The sequence below is a fragment of the Silene latifolia genome, chromosome 9 (genome assembly GCF_048544455.1).
Source record: "Silene latifolia isolate original U9 population chromosome 9, ASM4854445v1, whole genome shotgun sequence".
NCBI classification, from domain to species: Eukaryota; Viridiplantae; Streptophyta; class Magnoliopsida; order Caryophyllales; family Caryophyllaceae; genus Silene; species Silene latifolia.
The window spans coordinates 220,698,356-220,720,915 of record NC_133534.1 but is presented as its reverse complement, the minus strand read 5'-3'; the positions used below and the strand labels follow the sequence as shown (position 1 = coordinate 220,720,915).

The 22,560-nt window shown below is 43.2% G+C and overlaps 1 protein-coding gene across 1 annotated transcript in view; it reads left to right on the top strand.

The window, feature by feature from the left end:
- Positions 1-21,794, top strand: part of LOC141602249 (uncharacterized) — a 42,568-nt gene extending 20,774 nt beyond the window's left edge. The window contains exons 2-3 of the mRNA XM_074422553.1: positions 17,798-19,330; positions 20,003-21,794. Coding sequence (XP_074278654.1) covers positions 17,798-19,330; positions 20,003-21,794 — 3,325 coding nt within the window. The remainder of the gene's footprint in view (positions 1-17,797; positions 19,331-20,002) is intronic.
- Positions 21,795-22,560: the final 766 nt, after the last annotated feature.

Genomic DNA, 22,560 nt, shown 5'->3' with positions numbered 1-22,560 from the left:
TGATAGATAGAATGAATGAATAATACACTACACTTAGTATATTATTAGGTAAAAATTATAGAAAAACAATGATGGTTTTTCTTCCCCAAAACCGTGTAAGAGGAGAGCTTTAGGGGAGCCAATGCATGGAAAAATTGTTCTTCACAATGAACAATAGGCTTGCATGGCTAGTGACTAGTGCAATCATCATGCCTTCCACTAATTACAATCAACATATAATTAGCTCAACAACCCTCTAATTTTCGGCCCACTAAATAATATGGATTCCATATTATTTTTGTCAATTGTCAATATGTCACATGTCATATGTGATATAAATTTGTTATGTATTTTTAACATATTAAAAATCAACGTATTAATAAAAATACGTCACATACAAAAATCGACTTAGTAATTTTATAATTACTTGTGCCAAAATATTTTACCATTTATAAATTACAACTGATTGTATTTATAACAATTCATTCAATTTAATTGTTATATTAAACAATTATTTCATCCGAGTAATGATACAATTCAATTACTCAGACCGTATCTTATTTAATCACATTTCAATATGATACGTAAATTTTACTTCCAAAATCGTCCGTCAATTTTCAAGTAATTTAATTAACTCGCAACATTATACGATTAATTAAATAATCAATTAAGAGTATTGCATTTTAGGTATGACCTAGGGGGTCAACTGATCACCACCGTCACACGACAGTAATGTCAAACTCTAGTCAGCCAATCATTACCGATATATGTTGACCAGTTGACAGTAACAATATTACTTCCCAATTGTATTCCATATAATGAGATTTAAACATGTGATCATCATGATCAACAGTTGTGATCGCATTATTGTCGGAGGACACATATTCCAACAGGACTACGACATGATTTCTGGTCTGCCGTGTGGGACCGAGGAGGTGGTGTGGCCGGAGACTGCCATGAGGGCGGACTCGGCCGAGGCGAGGAGATTGATCGGTGGAACTTGTCGCCGAAGGTCACATTCTGATCTTGGGTTTGATACCCGTTCTTATGTTCGAGACTACTTTGCGGGGAAGACCCCGTGCGCCGGTGATGATTGATGGGAGGGAGACGGCTCCTCCTCCCCGTCTGCTAAGCGAGGGCTCGTCGTGGCTTTGGTGGTTCCCGTCTTCGATTTACCTCGGAGACAAGGGCGAGAGGTCGTCGACGAAGCTTCTTCCCTTCCTTTCGACCCGAGTTCCCTAGGACGTTGGGGCCGGGTCATTTCTGGTTTTGCGGTCCTCATCCGCTTCCTGAGGGCCATGGTTCGTCCGGAGTTGATTGAGAAGGGGACTTCTCCTAGTGCTGTCGGACCTGGACTCTTGCTGGAGGTATGAACCTTTCTTTGGACCAAAGTAAATTCCTTTTCTTTATCAAATCACGAAAGATCGTCATTGATTATTTTGCTTTTGTAGGCGTGGGTGTACTCCTACTTTCCGAGCCTCGCGCCCAAGAGGACGGAGCCGTTGGAGAGGGCCTATCCCGTGGTGAGGGATTGGGTGATGTGCCGAACGAAGAGCAAGCGTTCTTCTCACAACGTCTACCGGCGGGACGTGAACGCTCTTCAGCTGAGTAGCGTGAGTATCACACTTATATTTGCTCGTGCTTCTTATATTCGCTTTTAGTTGATCATGGGAATGATCCTTGTTTTACCTTGTCATAGTGGGTGCCCAGACCTTGGGCGGAGTATGCTGGAGCGCCTCCTTTTGTGGCTGAGGTCCTTCGACCTAGGAGCTCGAGCCGGCCGTTGAGGACGTCGATGGGTCTGTGTGGTACTTGGGCGGCGTTTGGCTCGTCAGTGCTCGCGGGACGTGTTGACGGTTCCCGTCGATCCTCCCAGGACGATGTTCAGGGAGCCTTCTGAGGCTGAGAGGGAGGCGGACCTGGCTGGTGCCAGTGGTGACGACCTTCTTCTCCTTAGCGAGGACTACTCGGCGTTCCTTTACGGGAGGTTGGCGTACTGGCCGGTAGTGGTGAGTATCTTTTATTTTGTTTTGATTTTTTTTTTGAGAATCGTGATGAAAGATCATCGATTAGTGAGAATCATTTGTCTTTGCAGGAGGTCGAGGCGGCGAGCATCGAGCCCCCAGAGTACCCCGAGACCCTCGAGTACACTGACGCGACCGGGAGGACGATGATCTCCGAGCTGCGTGATTTTGACGTGGCTGTGACGGATGCTGGCCTGGATGACTGGCAGCATCTGATTCGGAGGGTGAGCTCAAACTTGTATAACCTTTGTGTAAGAACACATTTGATTGAGTTCGTTCAATTGTTGAGAATTTCTTTTTGAAAATACAGGTTGCGCCGTCTCGGTTTGTGGCGTTGTGGAGGGTGGCCAACCGGCTGCGAGCTACTGCCGTCGAGGCACTTGTCGGCGGTCGGGGTCGTCAGGTATGAACCTTACGCCTATTTCATTTTTGATTTTTGACTTTTCTAATTTTGCTCGAATCGATTGACATGAGCCAATTTATTGTTTACAGGGTGACCGCGGGCTGGAGCGAGAGTTAGCCCAGTCACGGGAGGAGACGGCTCGCTTGTTGAGGGAGCTCGAGGTTCGGGACGCCGAGATCGCCGTTCTTGTGGCGAGAGTTGCAGAGTTGGAGGGCGCCCAGCAGTAGTTTTGTGTAGCTTTTGTCGTATTTTGCACACTTGTATACTGATTTTGAACATTTTGGACTTTGTTTGGGGCTCGAGCCCCCAGTTTGTTGTACATTTCCTTCATTTGGTATATATACGATGGCCTGAGCGCCTTTGCTGTTGGATCGTGTTGCTTGTACCTGCAGGTTAGTTTCGAACAGGTTTGGTAGATGACGGTTTACGCCGTCATGCTGTCAAAAATTACATAGAAAACATGCAAAACATACATTTGTATATACATATGGCCTTGATTAGCGCAAAATGAGAGACTCAAAAGAATGCAAAAATTTTGCCGAAAATGACCGGACGGTAGGAAGGGTTACCCCCTAAAAAAAAAAGAAAAAAGGAAATTTATAAGTTAGAAATGTAGAAATGAAATTAAAAAATAGAAATCAATATATACAAGTTGAAATTAAAATGAAAATTATTTCCTAAAATGAAAATGAAATTAATAATAATAAAAAAAATGAAAATGAAATTTATTTCCTAAAAATGAAAATGTGCACATGTGGTAAAATGGCGAAATGTCGACGTCGTCTCGAAATGCGTGCCCGCGGAATTAGGGAACTTGAAATATGGTAATCTTCCCGTATTAACCAAAATAATAACCCGTAGGAATAGGAAATTATTCGTCACGGAATTAGGAAAGATCCCACGCGGGAAATCACAGAAGTGAAACTGAGGAAGGGGCGCAGCATGAGCTGCGTCCCTTTGAAGAGGCGCAGCAGGTGCTGCGCCTGTTCCCAAGCTGTTCTATTCTGACGGATTTTTGGAAACAGCAATTAGTATAAATAGAAACGTCGATAGAGCTTTTATTCACACAAATCTTTCGTCTCTTCTTCGTCTATTTACATAAAATTCTCAAAACAACACAAAAAAATTTCATCATGAATACTTTGGAGATCCGCTTGAAGGAATGGACCAACGAGTTTTCAAATATGGAGAAGCATGATATGGGCTCTTATAATTTTGGATCGTTGTTGAGTTTGAAACTCATCAAGGTTGTGAAACCGTTCTTGGATGCTTGCCTTGACTACTGGGACCCGAACTACCATGTTTTTGTGTTCCCCGGGGGTGATATTTGCCCCTTTCCTGAAGAAATCGCTTCTATTGGTGGATGGGACCCCGAACATTTGCCTGCCATTCCTTCCACTTCTCAAGGGTACAAAAGCAAATTTAGAGATTTGCTCGGATTGACTAGACTTGAGGTGGACCGTCTAGTTACCTCAAAAGGTGTGAGAATGTTGGACTTCATAGATCGATTCATCAACAGGGCCGACCCCACCGTTTCTCATGTTGCTAGGCGGAGGGCGTTTGGCTTTTGCTTGTTGCATGTATATGTCTTCCAAGGGCATGTTGATGAAGACTTGAGAGGTGATCCCCGTCTTCTGGGCCTTGTTGAGCAGATGGAGCTGCGCAGGAGCCCGGCTTGCTTATGCTTAGGAGAGATTATTTTGGGCTTGGATAATAGGAAATCCAACCGTGATCTGCCATTCTTGGGGAGTCCCGTCATTCTGCAGGTAAAAGACATCTTTTTTTTTCTTCTTCTTCTTTTTTGCTGTTTTTCTTTTTTGTGGTTTTTTTTTTTTTTTTTTTTTTTTTTTTTTTTTTTTGATGTCTAATACACTGCTTTTGGTAGGTTTGGCTTATGGAACGGCTCCGATTGATCGAGCCCCCAGTTCATGCGCTTTCCTATCATGCTCGTTCGATTGCGATAAGGACGCGGTTGTACATGGTGGACTTCATCCGGGTCTGTGATTATTGGAAGAACAAGCTGAAGAGTGATGATGGCCCGTTGATCAGGTGGGTCGTGCCATGGTGGCACCTTAAGTCCGTCACTGGAGTGTCTTCTTTGGATCCCACTAGGTCCGTGCGCATTCCCGGATTGGAGTTTATGGTGTGCATCTTCCCGGAGAGGCTGATGAGACAAGTTGGGCTGAAACAGACGATCCCTAGGCTTGATACCGTCCCGCAGACTGCTATGGCGCTTACTACAGAGAGCCGAAGAGAGTGGGCTATGAAATGGGCCCAAAGAAACATGTGGTTCTTGAATTTCTCCGCCAATGCTTTATGGGTGTCGGATTCTTATCTGAGATGGAGAAAGGCTACTACTCCGGAAGAGCGCGAGAAATTGAGGAAGCGCGAGCCCATCGACTACAAGGTGCGTGAGGGAGAGAAAGAGAAGGAGAACCATCTGACAGAGGGAGAAGAAGAAGCCGGGTTTCAAGTTGTTCATCCGTCGAAGAAACCGAAGACTACTCCTGTCGCGGAAATGGTGATTGGCAAAAATGGAAAAGCTAGGCCTCGAGAAAGAGCGTTGGTGATTAGGTCTGAAGTGGCGCAAGAGCGTCCGGCTCGAGGTCGTGACAAGAAGTATGACAAGAATGACAAGGGCAAGGGGAAGATGGAGGAATAGCCCGAGTCTTTATTTATTATTTGATTACTATTATTATTGTTGTAATAAAAAAGGTGGGGTTTTTAGAATCCTAGCCTATTCTATTTTTTTTATGTAGCGTACTATTATTATTAAAAAAATGAATGAAAAAAAAAAAGGTTAAATGGTTATGAAACCGTTGTGATTTTCTTTTTATTATTCTTGTTGAATTTCAATTGCAATGCAAATGTCCTTCTATTTACATTTTAGATATGATGGGTTGAATCCCGTGAAGGATTGCCTACGTATTCACTTAAAAAAGCGAAATCAAACCCTTGCGCGTAGTTCGAGTAAATGTAAAAGAATAATTGTTCTGAGCAAGAGCTTGTAATGAACTTAGAAAAGAAGCATGAGCTTTTGCTTACTCTGAAGGTGCGAATTTAGTTTATTTGATGATATGAGGATGACAAATTTGTCAAAATGCAAGAGCATAGTGACATTTAGCTTATTTCAGCTTGGCCAGGGGCCGTTTATTTAGAGCCACAAGAGCGACACGTGGGGTTACGCGAGGCGCGTTTTTTTTTTGTTCCTATTCTAGGCATAGTATCGTTTCAGTTGGTCAAGGTTTGTTGGGTTTGAAAATTCATTCCCGTCTAGGTCTGTGATTCTTACCGCACCCCCTGGGAGTATGGATTTGACTAGAAATGGTCCGGACCAATTAGGTTTGAATTTTCCCCGTGGGTCAACTGGTAAGAGAGCTCTAACCGATTTGAGCACTAAGTCTCCTTCTTTGATGTTCCTTGGCCTAACTCTTTTGTTGAAAGCCCGTTTGATACGTGCTTGATATGTTTGGACATTATGCAAGGCGCGTAGCCTACGTTCATCCAGGAGGATGAGTTCTTCATACCTATCCCTCTTCCAATCGGCTTATGGGATTTGACTTTCGAGTAAAATACGCAAGGATGGTATCTCTAGCTCGACCGGTTGTACGGCTTCCATGTCGTAGGTCAAATAGAAAGGAGTAGCCCCAGTGGGCGTCCTAACAGATGTACGATACCCCCATAAAGCAAAGGGTATCTTGCTTGGCCAATCTCTATAGTTGTCGATCATTTTCTTGAGAATTGTGACAACATTCTTGTTTGCCGCCTCTACCGCGCCGTTAGTCTGTGGTCTATAGGGCGAAGAGTGGTGATGCTTAATCTTGTATTTGGCTAGCAATTGCTCGGTCTCAGCTTGGAAATGTGATCCATTATCGCTAATGATCTCATGTGGGCATCCATACCGACAGATGATGTTGTTTTGTATGAACTTTGCCACATTTTTAGCTGTAAGACCAGTGTAGGAAGCCGCTTCTACCCATTTGGTAAAATAGTCGATTGCTACTAGAATGAAATAGTGATCTCCTGTTCCGGCTGGGGTTATCTTCCCGATTATGTCAATTCCCCATGCAGAAAATGGCCAAGGAGATGTCATTGTATAGAGTAATGAAGGAGGGACATGTTGCACATTTCCGAAGATTTGGCAATTGTGGCAATGTCTTACGTATTTGATGCAATCGGATTCCATTGTGGTCCAATAGTATCCCAAACGTGTGATTTTCTTTGCCATCATAGGCCCACTCATGTGAGGACCGCATTCTCCGTCGTGGACTTCTTCCATCACCTTTCGTGCCTGTGAATGATCGAGGCAACGTAGGACTACACCAAGAGGTGTTCTTTTGTATAACTCTCCCTGCATGAGGATGTATTGGGAAGCTAGTAGGCGTATAGCACGTTGTCCCCTCTTGTCCATATCTGGTGGGTATGTACCATTGAGCTTAAAATTCAGGATTGCTTGGAACCATGGTTCCTGTGTGATTTCCTCTTCATCGGTGATTTGGTGGACATAAGCCGGCTCTGACCGTCGTTCGATGCACAAAGGCATTTCCACCATGTGATCTGGCATATTAATCAATGATGCAAGTTTCGCAAGAGCGTCTGCAAATTGATTTTCCTCCCGAGGTAGGTGTAGGTAGGTTACGTGATCAAAGAATTGAGCGACTTGGTCTATTCTAGCCTGATAAGGTGCGAGGCTTTCGCTTCGGATTTTCCAAGATCCTGTAACTTGGTTGATGATCAGTGATGAATCCCCATGTACTCGGAGGTTTTTAATGCCTAAGCTCACTGCCGCTTGTAGTCCAATGAGACAAGCTTCGTATTCTGCGGCATTGTTTGTCACCTCGAAGTCGAGTTTGACAGCGATCGGTGTATGCTCACCTTCAGGAGAAATGAGCAACACCCCTATTCCAAATCCTCTTAAGTTTGATGCTCCATCAAAGTACAGGTCCCAGGAGTCTATGTCAGTTTGGAGTATATCCTCGTCTGGAAATGACCAAGTATCTATTGTTTGCGCGTCATTGATGGGATTCTCTGCGAAGAATTCGGCGACGGCGCGACCTTTTATAACTTTCAGTGGCACGTATTTGAGGTCGAATTCTGAGAGCATCAGGGTCCATCTTGCTAGACGTCCGTTGAGGACGGGTTTCTCGAAAAGGTATTTGACTGGATCCATTTTGGAGTATATTTTGACGGAGTAGCTAAGCATGTAATGGCGTAGCTTCTTCGTTGCCCACACAAGAGCGAGGCATGTCTTTTCGAGTTGCGAGTATTTGCACTCGTAGTCCAAGAACTTCTTACTAAGATAGTAGATAGCTCTTTCTTCACTTCCTACAGTTTGAGCCAGCATGGCACTCATGGTCATTGTTTGATTCTTGTGAGATATAAACCAAGAGGTTGATCTCGTTGTGGTGGCATGAGCACTGGTGGTTTAGCCAATATCTCCTTGATTCGATCGAACGCTTTTTGACAATCGTCATCCCACATGGTGTGGTCTGTTTTCTTGAGTTTCTTGAAGATAGGCTCACAAATCATCGTAAGTTTCGATATGAATCGACTTATATATTGCACCTTTCCTAGGAATCCTCTGACTTCTTTTTCTGTTTGAGGTTGTGGCATTTCGATCAGAGCTTTGATTTTGGAAGGATCTATTTCTATACCTCTTTGACTAACGACATATCCCAGGAGTTTGCCAGATGTTACCCCGAATGTGCATTTCTGAGGATTGAGTCTCATGTTGTACTTTTGTAGCCGTGCGAAGAACTTGCGAGGGTTCGCAATATGCCCTTCTCTTTCCTTGGATTTGACAATCATGTCGTCTACATATACCTCAACTTCTTTGTGCATCATGTCATGTAAGAGTGTAGTTGCGGTGCGTTGGTATGTAGCTCCGGCGTTGATCAATCCGAACGGCATTACCGTATAGCAGTAGGTTCCCCATTGGGTGACAAATGCGGTCTTATGCATATCTTCCATGGCCATCTTGGTCTGGTTATAACCCGCATACCCATCCATGAAGGACAGCAATGCGTGGTCTGCAGTATTGTCCACCAATATGTCGATGTGAGGTAGAGGGAAATCGTCTTTTGGACTTGCTTTGTTTAAGTCCCTAAAGTCAACGCAAACGCGGATTCTCCCATCCTTTTTGGGTACGGGTACTATGTTAGCTACCCAGTCAGAATACTCGGAAACTTTGATGAACCCGGCTTTGAATTGCTTGTCAACTTCTTCCTTAATCTTTAGAGCCCATTCCGTTCTCATTCGTCGAAGCTTCTGTTTCACAGGTTTGAAACCCGGCTTAATCGGAATCCTATGTTCAGCGATATCCCTGTCGATCCCTGGCATATCTTTGTAGGACCAAGCGAAAACATCTTTGAATTCATTTAGGAGATCTATGAAATCGGCCCTTTCGGTAGAGCTCAGGGTAGTCCCTATCCTAAGTTCTTGGGGTTCTAGTTCGGTTCCTACATTGATGGGTTCGGTGTCTTCTATTCTTGGTCCCCCTTCCCCTTCCTGTAGTATTTCTTTGGCTACGTAGGGAGGTATTTTGATTAGTCCGGGTCTTGGTCATCCTCGGTATCATCGTAAATGAAATTGCACTCAAGATAACACAAAGAGTAAGCGAACCGATTTATTCATATTAAAATATGAGTAAAGTTGAAACAAAGAAGCCAACTGATCCATGGTTAGTGGCGGCAAAGGGACAGTGGTTGGGGCATTTCCCGAACTACTGTGACTACTCGAGGCTATGCTAGGAGAAACGAAGGGAGTGGGGATGACGACAGGAGTAGACTCTCTAATGAATTCTCTAGACTCCGACTCTGACTCCGACTCCGACTCAAACTCATCGTCTTCTGGTTCTCCTTTGAACATCTCTCCTTCTCCAGTGGTGAGCTTGAAGAGTCTTCCTTGATTGTTGGTCCATTTGATAGATTTTCTCCATCCTTTCTGCTGTTTTGTGTTGGTTTCTGTGATCAACGCGGTGGGGTTGAAGCGATCGTCTTGAAGTATCATGGTAATGATCTCATCCTGCGCGGCTCTAACGAATCGATCTTCTCCAAACAATAGGCTAATAGCTTGTTCGTCCAAGCAAGGTGCTTGACGGTAGGAACTGTTTCTGGAGGGATGAAGTAGAAATCGTGAAAGATCTCGATTCCGGCTAACTTCCTCTCGAGATAATGCCAAGGCTCGGGAAATCCGTGAAAGAGTTCTAGACTTCCTTCTTGAACAAAGTACCCATTTAAAGTGGGGAGATAGGGCCTCATTTGGACTCCTACATGCTTGCGGTTTTGGACTTGGGCAAGCATTTCGAGAACCTCCTCTTTTGTAGGTTTGTACCCTAGCCCAAGTGGTATCCTTGTTGAGTTGTCTTCCTTGTATGGTGCGAAGGTATTCTTCCGAATAGGGTTCAAGGGCATTCCAGGGAAGTATCCCTGGGATTTGAGTATGTGGTTGACCACCAAGTTAGAGTAGGGATTATAGTATAAGGGTGCCAACTCACTTTCTATGACGCTCACACTTTGGAAGCCCCCAAGTTCGTAGACGGGATCTGCAAGGACTTGATTGTTTGATTGTTTTTCGATTATTGCCTTGATGGGTGACGAAGTGATCGTCACTACTTTGCCATTTAGTGGGATCTTGATCTTTTGATGAAGGGTGGATGTTACCGCTTTGGAAGCGTGAATCCATGGCCTTCCCAGAAGTATGTTGAATGAAGCTTCAATGTCCACTATTTGGAAGTTAACCTTTCGTTCGATTGGCCCTGTGGCTATGGTTAGGTTAGCAAGTCCTACTACTTTTCGTCGCGTACCGTCATATGCACGCACACCTTGATTGGTAGGGGTCCAATCCGACTCTTTCATGCCTAGCTTGTATGCCGTTTTGAGGGTATGACGTTGATCATGAACCATCATCCACCAAGGTCATTGGCACATTCTTCTTTAGACAAATGACAGTGATGTATAGAGCAAGGTTGTGACTAGCGCCAAAGGGTGGCAAATCTTCGTCTGAGAAAGTAATGGGATTACTTAGCTTCGGTGATTCTTGGAAGACCAAGTTGACTACATCTTCAGGAGTGGAGTTATGTGCCACATTTAGCTTGGCTAGAGCTTGCAATAAAGCTTGGCGATGTGGCAATGAGCTTGCTATTAATTGCCAGACTGAAAGACCAGCCTTTGTTTTCTGTAGTTGCTTGAGAAAATGATCAGTGGAGTCATCTTCGTTGTCATTTGGTGTGATGACGTTGGTTGGACCATTTTGAGTAGTGCTTTGATATGGGCGACCCGAACGAGTTAGGTGATCCACATCTTGGTCTTCACCATTTTGGACTATTTCCTTGACTAGGGAGTTTTCAATGAGATACTCGTCCTCATCATCATCGGCCCAAACCCCATTGACTGCAGCTAGTTCCCTCATTCTCATGATATCATCTTCTAGTCGTATGATTTGATCGACTAGTTTATCAACCACGGTGATTATTTCTTGCATAGTGGCGTTTTGAGAGAAGATTAGTGGCACATGTTCTTCGGGTATTACGTTGGGATCTCGTAGAGTCGTCACCACATTTTCTAATTCCCAAACTTGTCTATCTACACTCCTTTCCCATGTGATGAAGTCGGAAATGGCAGGGGAGATGGTAGAGTAGAGCCCTTCATTCTCGATTGCATGAATTTCATTTTCGATGGGAGAAATGAGGTGTGAGCAATCTAAGGTAGATTCATCACTTGTGATCACTAGAACTCCAAGAGGATTCTGAGTGTTGTTGGGCTTACCTCCCGGTGGTATTGGCAATCGACCATCTTCAATCATGTCTTGAAGCACGTTTTTCAACTTGTAACATTTTTCTGTGTCGTGCCCTTTGCCCCTATGGTATTCACAGTACGAATTCTCGTCCCAAAACTTGGATTTCCTCTCGGGTTCGGGAGTAGGTCCAATGGGTTGGAGTTTACCTTGCTTCATTAACCTTTTTAGAGCGTTGGAGTAAGTGTCCCCAAGGTTTGTGAATTTCCTTGGTGGAGTAGTTTTCTTGGATGGCTCGAGAAGGTTAACTTCATCGGTCTTGCTAGTAGAGCCGTATGAACAACTTGTGGACCCTTGATATCCTCGACCTACCGTTTTGGACAAGAGTCCTTTACGGATGTCATCTTCAATCCTTGTTCCTAGTACAGTCAAGTCCTTGAAAGTCTTGATGTTTTGATATCTCAAATGATTGGCATAGATGGGCTTGAGATTATCCACAAACTTTTCCACAAGAGTAGCCTCATCCGGGCGTTCAACTAGTTGAGTGCTAGTTTTCCTCAACCTACTTAGGAAGTCGGTGAATCCTTCTTTGTCATTTTGGGTAAGAACCTCTAGAGTACGCATGTTGACTTGGATCTCGGCATTATCCGCATATTGCTTAGAGAACTCGATTGCGGCATCTTCCCAAGTAGCGACCTTCTTGTGATCTAAAGAGTAGAACCATTGTCTCGGGATGGTATCAAGAGATGAAGGAAAGATCCTTAAGAACATCTCGGGTTTGATGCCTTTGATAGACATGTAATCCTTGAAGGCACGGATGTGGTTCAAAGGGTTCTCGTGTCCCTTGAACTTAGGGATATCCGTCATACTAAAGTTAGTTGGCAATTTGGAATTGACGGCCTCATACTTGCGATTGTTCTCCCTATAAATGTCATCACCCTTAAGGTACATCAATTGCTCCTCTAGGTATTGGAGTCTTTTCTCAGCCTACAAATCATCCCTATGGGAGGATTCTCATCCCTAGATTCATCATCGGAGTTACGTAGTACTTCATCTTCAAGAGGAGGCAACCTTCCCTCTACGGCATAGATACGGCCTTCGATGAGCTCAAGGCGGTCATAGGTTTGTTCTTGGGTAGCTTGCATTTGGGCTAGCGCGGCTAGGATTCGATAATTACCATTTTGAAGTTGGTTGAAGTTCATTTCATCACTTGATCCGGGCATCTTGAAAACTGGATAAGAGACCGGCGACGAATCAAAACACGATCGACCATTCTAACACACTTGCTGCTAAAAGAAGAAATGCTTTGACTCGTGAAGTGGGTGTGTGCCACTTGTGTCGAGTGAGTTTTGAAGAAAGACAAGGTCTTTGAAAATGTGTGTCCTAGTCAACTATAGTGTAGTTGTAGGAGTGGACTCGAAGTGAGGTTTTGAAATGGGCTTGTGACCCGAATTTTGACACGACAAACGGACAGAGTTTTGACCGGATTTTGCGCTAATTAAGAGCCCATTTCGAAATTTTGCTTAAAAAATGGGTTTTGATTTTTTTGAAAAAATTGTCATAGTTTTGTTTAGAAATGGTGATCACGTAAGGTATACATACTTATACAAGCATTATAACGGGATGCTAAGTGCATTTAAAAGGGACTTGGTTTAAAAGGTGGGTTGCCATACCGAACCATCAAACCCGAAGTCTGTGGAGAGTCTCGTGCCAAACAAGAGTAAGGCCGATTCCTAGTCCATTTCCTCAAGTAGTGAAGGCCCTTGATACAAACAAGAGTAAGCATCATGGTATGGATGACGTCAATCGCTATCCATCCTTAGGCCCAAATAAGAATTAGGACCGTTTAGACGGGACGATTGGTCGAATGGGTTGGGTTGGGCCTAGGAAGGCCGAATAAAACGGTCTAGGAAGACCGAGTTATGAAAACCGACAATTGTCTTGTACAAACTATTCCCTAACCTTGTTCAAGTTTCACCCTTGCTACACGTAAGTGTATTATCCCCAAATGAGTCGCCAAACGTGGGACAGCGGGCGCCCACGGGGTGCTTGGGTAGGAAAAGAGAAACAAGCGTTTGCATTTTTGTATGGAGTCGCCACCAATTTTTATGGGAAATTGGAACCGTTCGAATACCTCGTGTCATGTCAAGACACAAAGTAAAGACATGAACACTAAGCAATCGTTACCCTTAGCATTCTATGTCTAGAATGACTCTCGTGGATGCCAATAAACACGGGTGCTCACGGAGATCTGGAGTAAGGGGTTTGGGTACGTATTAGGAAGCTCTTTTGATCGAACACCTAATCCCACCCGCCTCGATAGCGGCCTCTACTAATGATTAGGGAAGTTATTCGTACTTGATATATCGTCGATTGTATGCATGCAATGCAACATCCAAGTTTTAATCCTAGCATGTGAGAATTAGACTAAGTCGGTTAACAATTAATTAGCAAACAATTAATGTCGAGGTTGGATTTAATGCTCATTTACATGTGAAAACATACAAGCAATAAAAGAAATACAATAATTATAAATTACAATAATGAAAATTACATTAATTACAACGGATTAGGCGATTTATGTCGAAAATACCTCTAAAACGGATAATTTGAGAAAAAGAATAAAAGAAAGAATCAAATAAATTAACGAACAGGAATTAGCGTGATATTACGGATAATAGTAGATTAATGCGTAAACTAATTAAACTACGTCAAAGCGTAACGGAGTTCGAGATTAACTCGGCCGAGAACAAAGCAGCGAATAGTGCGTCCTTTGAATAGGCGCAGCAGACGCTGCGTCTGTTCCGTGGCTCGATTAAGTCGTGAAGCCGTAATCGCAAGCCGTTAATGTTAATTGGTGAATTTAATGATCGATTGATGATATTTACTCGGATGGAAGTGATTAGCATGTTATTTAACATATGAATGGGTCATGAAAGCAGTAAAGCATGAGTGAGACGGATGCAAACGAATTAATATAAGATGGAATAATGACAGAAGTGAAAAATATTAATGAGTCCAACAAATTAAATCAATTAACTAAGTTAAATACAATGGATTAATGACGAATACGCGACGATCGTATGAATAAACAGATAAAACTATATCAAAGACGAATTCCAGAAACTCAATATGAGCAAATTGAATCTCTACAACCCGGAATTGAATCTAATGACGAAAACCCGCAAATATTTTATTATTAGGGATTTAAGTCGGATTTATGACGAATTAAACATGTTAATGATGAATAGCAAATATACATGTGAATCATATGCTATAATTAACAAACAAACGAAACAAATAAAAGGATTTGATGAACAACATAGGACGAACGAAGAAGAAAGGAAGCGAGAATGCGGCGGCCTCACGAAGAGGCGGCGGAATCGCGCTCCTTCAAGAGGCGCGGCGATTCTTTGCGTCCTTTCTCGACGGTTATCTACTGGAAATCCGTAAAAAGAGGTTTTAAAGCACGGTTTTAGAAATCGGTTTTAATGGTATTTTCGACGTAAACCTTACAACGATGATTACAAAAATAAATACAATAAATAAAAGAGAGAGATTACACCCTCAGACTTACATGTTGACGAAACGAGAAGGACTAAGATATCGATTAGTGATGCTCGACGCGAATGCAAAAGAAAGTGCCCTCGTAAGAGGAAAACGATTAAATTAATTAAGTTGATTATTAGTGTAGTTGGTCAAATTGGTCGGTCATGCAATGGGGAGGCTGGTAATCAGAAGGATCGGAGCTTACGTGGTCGAAAGTTCAAGCACGTAGACGCCGAAAAGTAAGAACAAAGTCTAGAATGCAAAGGGAGAAGAGAAGGGTGGACACTCGCGTGAGAAATATGAGGAGCGAAGGCTCCTATTTATACTAATCACGTGAAGGAATTAGGGTTTCGGAGACTCTTTGGAAGTGAATCTCGGAAAGATATGAAAAAGATACGAGAAACATGCGAGAAAGGGCACGGGAAGAGGCGCAGCAGCCCACATGCGTCTCTTGGAAGAGGCGCAAAGACCCGCTGCGTCTGTTCCCAAGTGGTTTCCTCCTGCAGAAGAAAGATCTCCGTGTTTGAGTTATGGTAGGACGGAAATAATTCGATTTTCCTTAATATCTTATATGAATATTACAGGAAATTGTTTACTAAAAGATAAAATTTATGAAATATGGAATAGAAATATCCGGAACATTCCAACATTCGACTCGGGATTTTAACGGTTATCGAAAAATGGAGACGGTTTTAGGCCCTGGACTCAAATGTACTCTAATTATCACAAAAACGACCGTATCGGGACGTAGATGACAACTAAGAGGTAGACATTAATATTTGAGCAATCACTTAACGACAATCTTACGAATCTGTCACAAATCGTTCCGCGTATCAAACATGCGGCCCAATCATCACCGGTGGTTTTGCGGGAGGTGCGAAATGAGGTATCTACACGCTGCAATCACCGGAAGAGTTCCAAACAAAGTGTTACAAAGAGATTCTACGACCGAGTCCGAGTACTATGCCGCTTCACGAAGCCGCAAAGGAAGCGATATGGATGCGTCAATTCTTACAAGGACTATCGGTAGTGCCTAGTTCGAATGACCCGATCACCATCTATTGTGACAATAGAGGTGCCATCTTCCAGGCTAAGGAGCCTAAGTCTAGCAACAAGTCTAGACATGTACAACGGAAAGCTCATCTAATCCGAGATTACGTGGAGCAAAAGGAGGTAGTGATAGAAAAGATTGCTCTGAGATGATAATATAGCAGATCCTCTCACTAAACCATTACGACAAGATAAGCATGAAGGGCATGTTAATTCCATGGGAATTAAACGTGTTCCTGAGTTGTAGTACTCTTTTATGGATTAGATTCATTTTCTCGTGTACTCTATACGACATCATCGTTTTGATATTTATATATTTTGTTTTTCATGTGGAATTGTACGACAATTTTGAACACCACAAAGTGAACTGAACAAACATTATATTTCGGTCCTTAATTGCCCACGTGGGCTGATAACTCTGGCAATTATTTTGTGACGTTGGTTGATGGTGGGTTCAAACGAGCCATAAGTCAAACGGTTGACTGACCAATCACAGAGGCGAGTTATACGGATATCTCGTAGGACACAATTGTGACAACGACGTGGAGTCCTAAATGTTTTATAACATTCGGTGCCAGGTCGTGGATTGGACCTCCATGGTGATCCTAAGAGTCGATTCTTTTGACTATCGACTGTCTCTTGAGATTAATGCAGATTTTGGGTGACTTTGGTTTCTTTCTCACGGTCATCCGTAACAGGGGGACAAGTAGATTTTTTTGGGTCATTTCATACCGTGCTTAGATCGGCAGGAGTCGAGTTGAAGGAAATATTCAGCCTTTATCAGGTACTCGATTTTCTCAGGGCCACTCGAGGAGTTGTAACTGAAATGCATGGCCATGCTCGAATACGGATTCGTTTTATCAATTAAGTTACTCTCTAGTCGGGGAAACCACTCTTGATACAGATCGATTGTAAATACGACCTTTGCGGATACGGATCTGCAAATTGTTTTACATTGAGTGGGAGAAATTTTTAATGGATATGAGAATCGGTTATCGCACATACACTTGTACGGACAAGTGGGAGTTTGTTGAGCCGTGTCCTCCGATTAGTGCGGATAACGTTATTGCACGTACACTTGTACGGACAAGTGGGAGCTTGTTGGGGCTGGTGTCCTCCACAGTTAGTGCAATGACATATAAATCTCTAAAAGGATCAAAAGGGTATACTTTTGTATTATTATCAGTTGGTCCACGTTTATCAATAACGGTTGGCTTGCTAGATAAGTTTGACATTATTGTCATACAGATGGCGGTGATCAACTGGTCCCTAAAAGTCACACCTATAGGATACGTTTGAGAGATGTGACGGTATGAAAATACAATCATGTTGATGCCTAATATGACTAAGCGGTTAGTCGGAGTTCTTGACTAATAATTAGTCAAACGCGATGTTGAGATAATTATTTAATACGGATTAAATAATATTGGCTAAGGTGAATTAAGCGGTTAATTCGTAAATTGAATATAAACGGTTATATTTAATTAATGTATATTGAATTAATTAATTATACAATATTGTCATTGTCGGACAAGTATTAATATGTCGACTGATTCATGTTACTAGTCGATATTTTAATATCCGATAACGGATGACGATTTATAATTAAAACCCGTCATATACATTTAGCAAAACGAGTCGGACCACGAGTTAAATAAGGAGAAAGTGGAAAGCCCACTCCCTCCCTTAGTAACTGGTCGGTCGACCGAATAGAACAAAAGGAGAGTCCTTCTCTCCTTTTGATAAAAAAAATCCTTCTCAGTTGAAGAAAAATTAGGGTTTTGGAGTCTTTTTCTCTGAAATTCTAGATCTCACATCAGAAAACTCACAAAAGCTCTCTCAATATTGCAAGGCAATCAGAGAGCAATTTCTAGCACAAGGGGCATAGTCTCAGACGATCTTGGGTGCAACGATTAGGAGGAAATCTGCGTTGATTTCTGTTCTTAGGCCGATTTTACACAGGACCCGAGGTTGATTCTTATTCTTTTATCGTTTCTCTTGTTTTTCGTTTATGACCATTAATCACATGATAAATTATGTTATAGTCCTTATTTTTAAGGGGTTTTATACGGATATTTCCCCACAAGAGGGTGTCTAGTGAAGTAGTGAAAGAGCACCCGGTTGAAGTTGTGGAAGAAGATGAGATTATGGTGGAGAAGTCTAAGGGGGTGGAGATGGTTGACCCTCCAAAGCAAGATGAGCCTATTGCAACTAAGGCCAAAGAATGTACTCCACCACCAAGGGAGTATGTAGCACCGGTACCCTTTCCACAAAGGCTTGCAAGGCCTAGGCTTGAAAAGAAATATGAGAAGTTTGTTGAGATCTTAAAGGGGATGAATGTCACTATCCCTTTCCTTGATATGATTACCGAAATTCCATCTTATGGCAAGTTTCTTAAGGAACTTGTCACTTTGATGAAGAAGAATAGAGAGGTGCAAACCATCAACCTCTCTAAGGAATGTAGTGCTATTCTTACTCACACCAACAAGCTTCCAAACAAGCTAGAAGATCCGGGTAGCTTCTCTATTCCTTTTTATATCCAAGGGGTGGCTATTAAAAGAGCATTGTGTGACTTGGGGGCTAGTGTGAGCCTCATGCCACTTTCAATATTCAAGAGGCTTGATTTGGAAGATTTGAAACCTACTAGAGTTTCACTTCAACTAGCCGATCGGTCGGTTAAATTTCCCATTGTTGTGATTGAAGATGTACCCTTGGTTGTTGGGAAGCTTGTCATACCATGTGATTTCTTTGTTATGGATATGCCCGAGGATTACAATGTGCCTATTATTTTGGGGCGACGTTGTCTTGCCACCGGCGGAGCTATGATCGATGTAAAGAGTGGCAAGCTATCTTTGCAAGTGGGTGAAGATAGAGTGGAATTTGAACTCCACAAGTCCATGGAAGCTCCATCTCTAGGTGACACTTGTTGCATTGTAGACATTATTGAGAATCCCATGGAGGAGCATGACCCAAAAGCTTCCTCTATGGATCCTTTGGAGACTTGTCTTGTTAGTGGGTATGAGGTCGATGACAAAGATGTTGAGACTCTTGCATATGTATGGATGTTGGATTCGGCTCCGATTCATGAACAAGCTCCCAAGTTTGAAGTGTTGGAAGTCGGTAAGAAGGAGGAGAGTTCCACGCCTCCTCCTACGGTTGAACTTAAACCTCTTCCCTCTTCTTTGAAATATGAATTTCTAGGTGATAATTCCACTTTTCCCGTCATCATCAATAGTGCACTTGATGACACCCAAACCTCAAAACTAATTTCTTTGCTCAAAAGGTTCAAGGGTGTCCTTGGGTACACTATTGGTGACCTCAAGGGGATTAGTCCCTCTTTGTGCACTCACAAAATTTTACTTGAAAATGAGGATGCATCCTCAATTGAGGCACAAAGAAGGCTTAATCCCATAATGAAAGAGGTTGTAAGGAAAGAGGTCCTTAAGCTACTTGACGCCGGCATTATCTATCCTATTTCGGATAGTAGGTGGGTAAGCCCGGTTCATGTAGTTCCCAAAAAAGGAGGGATGACGGTAGTGCGAAATGACAAGAATGAATTGATTCCTACAAGGACGGTAACCGGGTGGAGAATGTGTGTGGACTATAGGAAGTTGAACAAATCCACCCGGAAGGATCACTTTCCCTTACCGTTCATGGATCAAATGCTAGAAAGATTAGCTCAACACAACTATTTTTGCTTCTTGGATGGCTATTCGGGATTTTTCCAAATCCCTATCCATCCAAGTGACCAAGAAAAGACCACCTTTACTTGCCCATTCGGCACCTATGCATATAGGAGGATGCCATTTGGGCTATGTAATGCTCCATCTACCTTTCAAAGAGCTATGATGTCAATTTTCTCCGATTTTGTTGAAAAAGAAATGGAAGTTTTCATGGATGATTTCTCGGTAGTTGGGAAAAGTTTTGAAGGTTGTTTGACAAATTTGGAGAAAATTTTGACCAAGTGTCAAGAGTCTCACCTTGTGCTTAATTGGGAGAAGTGCCACTTCATGGTACAAGAAGGTGTTGTGTTGGGACACATAGTGTCCAACCGTGGAATAGAAGTTGATAAGGCTAAGATAGAGGTCATTGCTAGTCTCCCACCTCCCACCAATGTCAAGGGGGTGAGAAGTTTCCTTGGACATGCGGGTTTTTACCGCCGCTTCATCAAGGATTTCTCCAAGATTGCGAGACCTTTGACAGAGTTGTTAGCCAAAGATACTCCTTTTGTGTTCTCTAACCGATGTCTTGATGCTTTTAATAGGTTGAAAGAAGCTTTGACAAGTGCTCCAATCATACAACCTCCGGATTGGAGCTTGCCGTTTGAGTTAATGTGCGATTCGAGCGATCATGCCTTGGGCGCGGTTTTAGGCCAAAGGAAGGATGGAAAGGTGCATGCAATTCATTATGCAGGCAAAACTCTTGATGATGCTCAAACAAATTACTCAACAACGGAAAAGGATCTCTTGGCCGTGGTATTTGCTATGGAGAAGTTCCGGACCTACTTGGTGGGAGCTAAGGTTATAGTGTTCACCGATCATGTTGCTTTGAGACACTTGCTCATCAAGAAAGAGTCCAAACCTCGGTTGATTAGGTGGATATTACTTCTCCAAGAGTTTGACATGGAAATTAGGGATAAGAAAGGAGTTGAAAATGTGGTGGCCGACCATTTATCCCGGCTAATCAACCTCAATGTAGACAATGGGCTTCCTATCAATTATCACTTGCCCGATGACCACTTGTTGTCCCTAAGTTTGGGTGAAGCACCGTGGTATGCGGATATAGTGAATTATTTGGTCTCCGGGATAATCCCATATGATTATGACTCACATAAGAAGAAGAAATTCTTTCATGATCTAAGGCAATATTTTTGGGATGAGCCTTGTTTATACAAATCTTGTGCGGATGGGATAATTCGGAGGTGCGTTCCAAGTGAAGAGGTGAAGCCGATAATTTCACATTGCCATGATATGCCAAGTGGAGGGCATGGTATTTCAAGAAAGACCGCCGTAAGGGTGCTCCAATGCGGCTTCTGTTGGCCTTCCCTATTTCATGATGTGGCAACCTACGTCAAGGGGTGTGATAAGTGTCAACGAAGCGGCAATATTTCAAGGAGGCACGAGATTCCAATGAACTACATTCTAGAGGTTGAGTTGTTTGATGTATGGGGAATTGACTATCAAGGTCCTTTTCCATCATCCAATGGATATGAGTACATACTTGTTGCGGTGGATTATGTGAGCAAATGGGTTGAAGCTATCCCAACGGAAACTTGTGATGCAAAGTCGGTGACAAAACCCATGGAAACTATCATATTTCCAAGGTTTGGGGTCCCAAGAATTGTGATTAGTGATCGTGGGACTCATTTTCGGGAAAGGACTCTTGATGCTCTTCTAAGGAAACATGGGGTGCAACATAGGCGTAGTCTTTCCTACCACCCACAAGCAAACGGCCAAGCCGAAATCTCAAACCGTGAGATTAAGATGATTCTTGAGAAGACCGTGAGCCGGTCAAGGAAGGATTGGTCAACTAAGCTTAACGATGCATTATGGGCTTACCGGACCGCTTTCAAAACACCGATAGGAACTTCACCGTTCCGGTTGGTGTACGGAAAGCCTTGCCACTTGCCGGTAGAGTTGGAGCACAAGGCACATTGGGCAATCCGACTTCTCAACTTTGACTTGAAGAGTGCCGGAGAAAAAAGATTTTTTGACCTCAATAAGTTAGAAGAATTTAGACTTGAGGCTTATGAGAGCTCAAGGATTTACAAAGAGAAGACTAAGAAGTTTCATGACAAGAAAATTTTGAGAAGAGAATTCGAGGTGGGAGAGTTGGTTCTCCTCTTTAACTCGCGGTTCAAGTTATTTGCGGGGAAGCTTAAGTCGAAGTGGTCGGGACCTTTCACCGTGGTCCGAGTTTTTCCCCATGGGGCAATTGAAATATCCGATGGAGATCAAGCTTTCAAAGTAAACGGGCAAAGGCTCAAGCATTACATTGCCGGAACCCCTATCATGAAGAATGTAAGCTCCATCAATACCCATCTTCCACATAATTGATTGTGATTCATGACTCCGTCGAGCCTATGAAATAAAACAAGGGCGCTACATGGGAGGCAACCCATGCAATTATGTAAATATCATGCATTTAGGTAGAAAATGAGGAATTTTGGACGGATGATACTTGTCATTTTGATTGATGTCGGTTACAATTGTTGAAGAATTTGGGATTTTGTATGATGAACAAGCGTTTTACCATCTATTGGCCTTTATCCGATGTCATGAGTCGGTTTTGAAAGTCGAAAACACGGAAGTCGAGGCCAATAGATGAAGGGATATGGAATAGGGGCATATTGGAGAAAATGTGATGGAACGTATTCCCAGCCGGGTGACCGGCAGCCGGTCCTTTGACCGGCTGGGAAGTTCCTGTAACTTCAATTAAAATGTGACATTTTGAAGGATGAGTTGTCCCAGCCGGCAGCCCGGCAGCCGGTCCACCGGCTGGGAACTCGTTTATTAGGAAAATCCTTCAATTTGACAAGGGAAAGTTGTCCCAGCCGGCTGGCCGGCAGCCGGCCCACTGGCTGGGAATGCGTATAATGGGAATTGTTTCAAATTGACTTGGAGGGGAAGTCCCAGCCGGCAGCCGGTCCACCGGCTGGGGACGCATATATGACGAATTTGGAGAATGGGTGACCTCCCAGCCGGGTGACCGGCGGCCGGTCTTCTGACCGGCTGGGAGTCTTCTGTAAATTTAAAAAAAGAGCCTGTTTTCCCAGCCGGGTGACCAGCGGCCGGTCTTCTGACCGGCTGGGAACCCCCTGAT